The sequence below is a fragment of the Echinops telfairi genome, unplaced genomic scaffold (genome assembly GCF_000313985.2).
Source record: "Echinops telfairi isolate 266 unplaced genomic scaffold, ASM31398v2 ScPeMD7_1;HRSCAF=3_0, whole genome shotgun sequence".
Taxonomy (NCBI): domain Eukaryota; kingdom Metazoa; phylum Chordata; class Mammalia; order Afrosoricida; family Tenrecidae; genus Echinops; species Echinops telfairi.
In genome coordinates this window covers 2,795,235-2,804,058 of record NW_022103896.1, presented here as the reverse complement: position 1 = coordinate 2,804,058, position 8,824 = coordinate 2,795,235, and the positions used below count along the sequence as shown (strand labels likewise).

The 8,824-nt window shown below is 59.3% G+C and overlaps 1 protein-coding gene across 1 annotated transcript in view; it reads right to left on the bottom strand.

Moving 5' to 3' along the window:
* The window catches only part of TRAPPC9 (trafficking protein particle complex subunit 9), a 313,018-nt gene extending 304,938 nt beyond the window's left edge, over positions 1-8,080 (bottom strand). The window contains exons 1-2 of the mRNA XM_045286911.1: positions 7,493-8,080; positions 5,525-5,545 (exon numbers count right to left, since the gene is read on the bottom strand). Of these exons, the coding sequence (XP_045142846.1) occupies positions 5,525-5,545; positions 7,493-8,076 (605 nt within the window). The 5' untranslated portion in view covers positions 8,077-8,080. The remainder of the gene's footprint in view (positions 1-5,524; positions 5,546-7,492) is intronic.
* Positions 8,081-8,824: the final 744 nt, after the last annotated feature.

Genomic DNA, 8,824 nt, shown 5'->3' with positions numbered 1-8,824 from the left:
AGATGTCTTCAGCACGTTGGAAGAGGCCTGGGAACCTGCTGGCTCTGGCAGGGCAGCACGGCCTGTCCTAGGAGAATCCCATCAAGGAAACTGACCCCATCCACCCTGCAGCCCTAAGCTGGCCCCTTCAGGCTTCCTTGTGTTGCCCAACTTAAAAAAAAAAAAAAGTTTAAAAGGAACACAGCTTGAGTCCCAGGCTGCTGCCCTGAGGTGCTGTGGATGGAGGGGCAGAGGGATGCAAACAGTCCCTCGGACATAGGGAACCAGGTGGAGGCAAGGTGTGGATGGGATGAGCTCGCACTAGGCTAGGGGGTTTCCTTTGGCAAATTTTCCAGTCAAAACAAGGGCACCAGGAAGCTTGGGTTTCTACTTTTTAAAATGGGGGCTGGGGAGATGGGGAGGGATCAACCCCCTGCTTGTCTCAGACCCATTCCTGTCCTATACGGAGAGAGATGCTTGCTGTCCAGGCTTGCTGTCCAGGCAGGATAAGCCGGCCCTGGGGCCTCTGCAAACAGGACCTGTGATCTTGACTCCCCAGAGCGAGTTGAGCTGACTCTCAGGATTGGCAGGCTCGAGCACCTGCCCCCAAACACTGCGAGCGAAGGTCCCGAAGCCTCACCAAGCCAGAGCCCGGAACACATGAGCCAGAGACCAAAGATGCCTGCCTGCCTCTGGGATGTTCAGTCCCCTGAGAGAGAGCTGGTGTTTTGACAGAGAAGTCATGGAGAGCAATCTCCCCAGGCCTAAGGAAATTCGGGGGCTCTAGCGTTGCTCACTGATTGGACAGTGTTCCCAGACCTCCATGCCACCCATGCCCACTCAGACCTGACACACACTCACTCTCAGGCTCCCTCCCCAACACTGACATGCCCGGGTGGGGTGGGTTGTGAGGATTGGCTGGCTGAGTTGGCATTGACTGCAGGCTGCGTGGTTTGGGTTCTGGTGTTTGGGGACTACATGCTGCTGCAGTGAGGACCAGCACCTAAGGCAGAGCGTAGGGGCAAGAGGACACAGAGCCTTCCTTTGCCCTCCAGTCACCCAGAGGTAGTGTGGGGAGCACCTCCCCCCAAAAAAATCCCACCCAGCAGCCCTCCCAAGGGTGCACTTGTTCCTCACCCCTCAGACACGCGCTATCTCTCTCCATCAAGGGGGACTTCCTCCCACCCAGCAGCCTTCTCACCCCTCAGATATGCCCCTCTGTCTCTCTCCTCCTGAGCAGTTTCAACAGCTTTTTGTCTGGCCTTTCTAAATCCCTACTCCATACCACACCACCCTCCCCTCATCCCTTACACACACACACACACACACACACACACAGCCTGGTGTCCCTCCCCAGGATCCAGCACACCCCACCTCACAGTCCAGGGCTCTCCAGTGTGGTTCCAGGGAGACGTGTGGTCTGCAGGCCCCTCCCTCAGCACACATACACACACACACACACACACACACACACACACACACACTGTAGCACGGAGGCCCCTTCATGGGCTCCCTTCAGGGTCCTCTGGGGACTCTTCCCTGACCTCTGCAACCTGCTGGTGTTGCTAGAACATTCTCTACCCAATCACCTTCTGTACCCTTCCCATGAAGGAGCCCTGGGTGCCCTGAGCTAGGCATTGATCTGCTCCCACAAAGCCTTTGAAACCCACAGGAGCAGTTCTGCTCAGCCCTGCAGGCCACTATGAGTCGGGACCCACCCGACGATGACAGTGTTTGGGTTTGGGGTCTGAGGCTCCAAGAAAGCATGTTTGTTTTGCTTGCTATGGTGCTTCCTCCCCCGGACCCCCACACTTGCAGATGCACTGTGCAGAAGCAAAGTTGGGTGGGCTCCATACAGCCAGCCTCTCTGTCCACAATATTACCAGTAACACTGTTAGTGCCGGGATCTGTCCACAATATTACCAGTAACAATGCTAGTCCCGGGCTCGGTCCACAATATTACCAGTAACACTGCTAGTGCCCGGCTTGTAGGGGGGCTGGGTCCAGAGTCCTCTGAAGAGCCCACCCAACCCCTGCAGAGGAGGAAGGCTGTAACAAGGCATGCCCCCGGTACCCACGGGCAGGGCCATGGCGGACAGAAGCAGGGGGTCGGGAAGGCAGGACCCTCAAAAGGAGCCCTCACAGGCACATGACCTTCCTGACCTTTTGTCCATCTGCCTGCAAATCAACTCATCATGCCTCACAGGCGGGTCGCCTGCTACAGCCCACGGTGCCCACCATACAAAAGACGTTAATGACAGAGACAGGCATCCTCTCCTGACAAAATCCCCATCCTTGTCATACTGCGGCCACAGGAATCAACAAAACCTTATCTCAGCATTTCAAATTGCAAGATAAAACGAATCCTGGCTATCTGAGGGCGACGTTCAGATCAAAATCTGAATTCCCCCCCTTCAGCCCAGTGTGCAATGAAATGCTGGACTCCCAGAATGCTCCGTGTCCCGGGCCAGGGTGACTGCAGGGCTAGAAGCGGGTCTCCTGGAATCCTGGGGAAAGCACACGGAGGAGGAGGCAGCGACCGAAGGCTATTTACTCTCTTCTGAGCCCGCTGTGTGTGGACTCGGGAGACGGGCGAGTGGCACGAGGCAGGTTCACCCTGCCCTCTGGGATCACTGAGGCCCAACGGACTGGCAGGTGGGTGGACCACGAGGAACGCTGCCATGCTGTGGGTTCAGTGTCAGCGATTCAAAAGCCACGGGGGTTCGGAGAGAGCGAGCCAAGGCTGCCTGCTCCCGTAAAGAGAAGCCACACAGGGTGGCGGTGAGCGGGAATCCCCTTGAGGCTGTGGGTTCTGTCAGGAGGAGGGGAGTTGCAGGGCCAGCGCTTCGAACCCAGGGCCCGTGTCCTGGGAGAAAGACTGTTGCAGTGCCGCCACATCAGGGAGGGGAGGCGACATGAGGCCGCTGTCCTAGCGGTCGCAGGCGCACCCCAACACAGCCCTGCCGGCCGGCCCTGCGCCAGCCTCACAATCGTCCCAACCAGCCCCTGGGCCAATCCGTCCTGTGAGCCCCTTCCTCTGGTACGCTGACCCTCTGCCTACCATGGTGTCCTTCTTCGGGTGGGGCCCTGCTGATGACGTGTGCAAAGTCTATGAGACAGTGGCTCATCTGTCGCACTTGGCCCCGAGGAGCTCCCCAGGACGGGCAGAGGCCCTAGAAACCTTCTGGGGCAGTTCTACTCTGTCCTGCTGGGTCACTCTGCGTCAGGACTGGCTCAACAGTGGTGGACGGATATGGGGGCTGCGACAACAGGCTCTCACATAGGGTGCGTAGGGTCAGCGGCACTGCACACCACCACAAGCTACAAACACTAGGCTAAAACAGGGGTGGGGGGGGGGGGGAGTGGAGGACCTGTCTCTCACCTCGTTCATGCTGGCTTAAACCCAGCATGACTGGATCACAGGCCCTCAGGCTCGCCGGACACCGGAAACTCGGCCTTTCTGGGAACTGAGAGGCAGCACCCAACTAAGAGGCCTCCAACCGTGCTCCGGCCTGCACCAGACAAGCGGGCTGACGTGAGTCCCTGGCTCCTGACCGGATCAAAGGTGGCGGCATTCCCTAGTTGTACGACTCGGTTCCCTGTCTAGGGCCTCCAGAAAAACAAGCACTGGATTCCCAATCAAACACCCGGGCACGGCCACACAAAGTCACATATGCACAGGCAAAGAGAAGTTAGGGCCATCAAAACCCAGAATCCTTCCCTTCTTTCTTTCCCCTATTTTTTTGGGGGGGTGGGGGGTGGGGGGAGGGATTACAGCTTCAGGCATCTTTGCATAATCAATGATGGCAGCCCTAATTTTGCCTTCTGGCTCCTCAGGACGGGCCACAGGCTTCTCCGGTCACACAGAAGGAGGAGAAGAGGGCATGGTCCTCCCACAGGTGGAGTGCTGAAGAGCTGGATGTCCAGGTAAGAGACATGCTGGCCAGCCTGCCATGCGGGGCTTGGCAGGGAGCTCCCCGCCCCGGAGGCGACTCTGGGCAGCTGTCTCCTCTGGCACTTACTACAGTTGTTTCTGCTTTGTGTCCCCACCCCAAACTCAAACCTCACTGCCCCCGAGTCCATTCTGTCTCACAGCAAGCCCGTAGGACAGGGTGGAACTGGCCCCGTAAGTTTCCCAGACTTGCTCTTGATGGGAGTAGAAAGCCTGGTCTTTCTCCCAAGGGAAGGCTGGTGGTTTTGAAATGCTGACCCTGTCCTTAGCAGCCCAGTGCTTAAACCACTACACCACCAGGGCTGCTCCTTGTCCTCCCCACCCCAGGGGGAAATGAAATCTTCCTGGAGGTTCTGCTGTACCTGTTGAGAGAGGTGAGCCAAGAACACAAGTGCTCACTGCAGAACCAGAGCATTCCGGATATTCAAGATGGTGGAGGGGCTGTCCAAGTGAGAGGAAGCAGAGGGGAGAAATCGGAGGGCCGGGCAGCCAAAGTGTCGCCCTTCAGGGCTCACCTCAGACGTGGGAGGTCCATGAACTACAGGCTGGCCCGGGGGTAACGGCCACTGAATGCTAACAATCAGATAACCAGGCCATTGCCCGCTACTGCCAAGTGGACCCCACCTCTCGGAGACCCCGTCGCCCACTGCATCTGAGCAGAGCAGGCCGGAGAGCGGGTTTCCAAGACTAACTACTGGAGTGGAGCAGACCCACTGCCATCAAATCAATTCTGACTCACAGCGCCCCTACAGGTCAGCGCAGAACTGCCCCTGAGGGTCCTCAGACAGTGGCTCTACAGGAGTAGAAAGCTCGTCTTTCTCCTGAGGAATGGCTGGTGTTTTCGAACAGCTGACCCCAAGAGTCAGCAGCCCAGTGTACCCCCTGTGCCAAGAGGGCCTGGCAGGGGGCAGGAAGTGACTGGAGAAGCAGGTGGGATGGAGCTGGGGGTGGGGTGGGTAGAGAAACACAGGGCGCCGAGTTCTGCAGCACTGTGGGGGCTGCAGTCCACCACACGGGACACACACAACTCAACTGCGAGCCGACCCACTGCACTGCCAGCTTTCAGCCAACTCACAACAAAAGGCGGGGGTGGGGGGGGTCATAAAAAGAAGAGAGCATAGATTTCTAAGCAGCTTCTGTCCCTTGAGGCGAGAAAGCCCCTTGGCTGATGGAAGGAGAAAGCCAAGATGGGGGCTGTCCCACCCCCGGCCAGACAGCCAGCACATGCAGGGCACGCAGCGACGGCAGGGGCAGCCACAGGCCAGGCCCCTCCCAGAAGCCTCTGAAGCCAAGGCGGCCCAAGGGGGAACTCGCGGGGAGCCCTCTGCAGCCAGCCCCAGGGGCGCCGTGCAGCCCCCAAACAACACAAGGAAGACCGGGCCCGTGGATCACCAAAGCCAGCGCTTGATCAGCCTTCGAACACCTGTGAGGGACACACAGGGGCCCAAGCGGGAATGAAGGAGGAGGTGGTGCGTGCACACACACGCGCACGCACACACAGGCATGCGCACATGCACACACACGCAAAGGAAGGGCGGGCGGGGGCGCCTGGACGTGGGGAAGCGGCAGGGGCCACAGCGGAGCACAGCCTACCTTTTGACGCCCAACAACATACTCACAGGGCAGTACGAGAGAAAAGACAGGCCAGGGGGGAGAAAAGAAAGAGGAACAAAACGGAAATTAGAACCACGCCACAACAGAGCCGACGACACAGTGTGTCTGGGGGGTGACGGTTGGGTGAGGTGTAGACAATGCTGGGGTCATGGGAAGCTTCTTCCGCGGACCCCCCTGGGGGTCCGGGGCGCATGCATCCAGGCATTTCCTACGGACCCAGGCAGTACTGACCCACACACAGCAGGGTGGTCCCGGTGTGTGGGCAGGTGGGCAGTGTTGCTCAGCTGTGAGAGGCCAGCTTAGTGGCCGGCAGAGGGGCTGTGACCTGGCCTAGTTCCCTGGCACCTTTAGCTCGTTAGAGGTTAAGAAATTCCCCGGGGGGCGTTCTGTGGCCGTGGCCAAGCAGGACAAAAGAACAAGGGGCCTGGCCGGGCAGTGCCCAGCACACACCCACTGGTTCCCCCTAAAGGTGAGTGTCACCTTCTAGAGCAGGCAAGAGCGGGCCTCCTTGGGGAGCTGCCAGCCCATCACCGTGCCTCCTGGGGCCCTGGGTAGGGCGCCTGGGCAGGGTCAGCATGGGGGACATGGGTCGTCCCCCAGGCTTGCCTCAGAGACCAAGAGGCACAGGCAGCTCTGCGTGCTCCGTCCTACATCACCATGGTGCGTATGTAGAGGGTGGCCACGTAGGGCACCTGCTTGGCCTGACAGCCCTACTCATAGGAGCAGGGCCCTGACCAGACAGTGGGGGGATGGTGCCGGGGGGACATGGAAAGACCTTTCAGACGCCAGCTCTGCCCCACAGCAGCTGCCACCCAGGTCCCCAGCCTCACCACGTCGGTAACACGGGAGCCAGAGCCGTGTGGATGGGTGGGCTGCAGAGAGGACCACAATAACCTTTTGCTTCCAGATGCCAAACAAACAGCAGCTAAGAACCAGCAGCGCTGCCCAAAGACTTGCTCTGCCTGGCCCGCCTTTCTCAGGTCCCCAGGGAGTGTGTGACACTCCCCCAACCCACAGGGATGGTGTGGGCTCATCCACCACACCCTGGCACCTCACCTGACTGCGCAGAGGGCAGGGAGGGGCTGGGAGTAACTGTGCACCTCGTCCTTGGCCACGAGGTGGCTCGGGACCCTGGCAGGCTCTGAGCCCGGCTTCTGAGGGGCTCAGCTGCTCCCCAGCTGAGAGGCCGGAATGGCCTTGTGGCAGAACAAGAGAGGGCACACGGAGCCTGGGCCAACAAGAGACGCTGTTGAGCCACTGACTCCAGGGAAAGCGGCTGGCTTCCCAGTAGGGAAACATGGAGGCTGGGCTCTTGCGGCTCCACCCACAGTTCCTTCTCCAAAGGGTCTACGGTGGCCCCTCAGGCATTCTGAGATTCTGATATATTCTTCCAGACGCTGCGGCCCTCAGGAGAGGTGCAGAGAGGACGGTGGCCAGACTGCCCCGTCAGAGACGGGGTACTTGAGGGACCAGGGAATCAAGTCGGTGGATCCGGGCCCGGCTCTAATAGCTCCCACCCTGCTGCATTTGTATGGCCTAACGGATGTGAAAGATGATTCCAGTGGGCAAGATGCAAAAAGACAGGGAGGTTAAGTACCTGGCATCTTTTCCATGCCCTGTCTCAGAATCCGGTGTGTATCTAGCTATCTGACACAGCAATTCAGATGGGCCTAGCTTCTAGAGCTCAAAAGGTAGCCCTGAGTGACCGTGGCTACCGTGCTGGGGGGCCTAGCTCTAGGGAGTCCCATTCAAGTGTTCCTGTTTAAAATGTGGAGCCCGTGTACGAATCCTAAAAGATTTCCCCCAAACAAGGGCTATGCCCGACAGGCTGTGGTTTTCAACCTCCCGCTGCAATAGCATCTGCCCCCTTTGATGACACCATCTGGTGTCAAGAAGCCCCCCTAACCAAGCAGCCTGGGTCCCCGGGGGTGGGAGGGGCGAACTTACCTACTGTCTGTGTCCAGGCCGACAAAGTCCTTCTTCTCAAAGGGGACACAGAGAAGGGGGATCTTGTCCCCAGACTTGTCCGTGGCTCTGTCCAGACGCTTGGACTCGAGCACGATGAAGAGGGACTCGATGAAGTCCTCCACCCGCTTCTCCACCGTCCCGCAGTCCTCGTAGTCGGGGTAGAAGGCCACGTCCGTGCGCGGCTGCTCGGCGACCTCCCCCCGCAGCCCGAAGACGAAGAGCCGCGAGTCGTAGAGCGTGGAGCCGTAGATCTCCTTCTGCACGTGGAACTTCTCGAAGGTCTGTGGCCAGTCCTGGGCGGCGAGGCAGTCGGTGATGGTGATGAGGCCTACCACCTTGCGGTGGGTCTGGAAGTCGCCCCACTCGTTGTTGTCGGGCGGGTAGTGGTGCCGGTAGCGGATGTACAGCACTCGCTGGGAGTCCCGGACGCTGATCTGGCTCACCGAGGAGATCCTCTTGTAGATCCTGAAGAAATTCTCCTCCGAGACAATCCCCACAGGCTGCACCACCACCAGCAGGGTCTGGTGGTCCTCCGCACACTGCATGTAATCAGGGACGCTCATGCTGAAATCCCTGTCGGAGAGAAATGCAGGGCTTGAGACTCACCAGCTGGGATCCCTGCCAGAGAGCAGTCCCGGCAGGCTCTGCAGGCCGTGGGCCCCTCTGGTGCGCAAGACGCTCATGTCTCACGTCTGCCTCCTGGAAGGCAGGGGGAGGCCTGCTGCCGTTGTTGTGGGATCAGTTGTAACGCACTGCGACCCCATAGGACAGAGGAGAGCTGTCTCCCCCACCCACCCAGGTTTCCGGGGCTGTCATCTTGCCGGGTCTGGCTCCCTCAGAGCCACCGGTGGGTTCAAGCCACCAGCATTTGAGCTGGCAGCCACACATTTCACAGTGTGCCAGCAGGGCACCCTACGCCCCAAGCACAGCTGTGAGATGAAACGCCTTCAGAGTGGGTGTAGGAGGCACGACAGACAGTCCGTGGGGATATGGAAAGAAAGGGGGATGGAATGTTCCAGGGACTTGCTAAAGCCCCCTGGCAGGGCTGTCGCAGCTCTTAGTACAGTGTCAGTCTCTCAGGAACCTGACTCTTAGCATTCCAGCCGGGCACCGGTACCCAGGAAGGGCTCGGAATCATTTGCTGACAGAATGAAGGAGCTGCTCCCTCTTCCCGGGGCCTGGCGGGAAGGACACACCGTGGCATCTGAGATTCCACCTCCCTGAGTTCCCTGGTGGCGGCGGCAATATAAGGAAGATACTAACACTCCCCTGCAGGACTGGCACCTGGTGGTGCCGTGGTTAGGAGCTGAC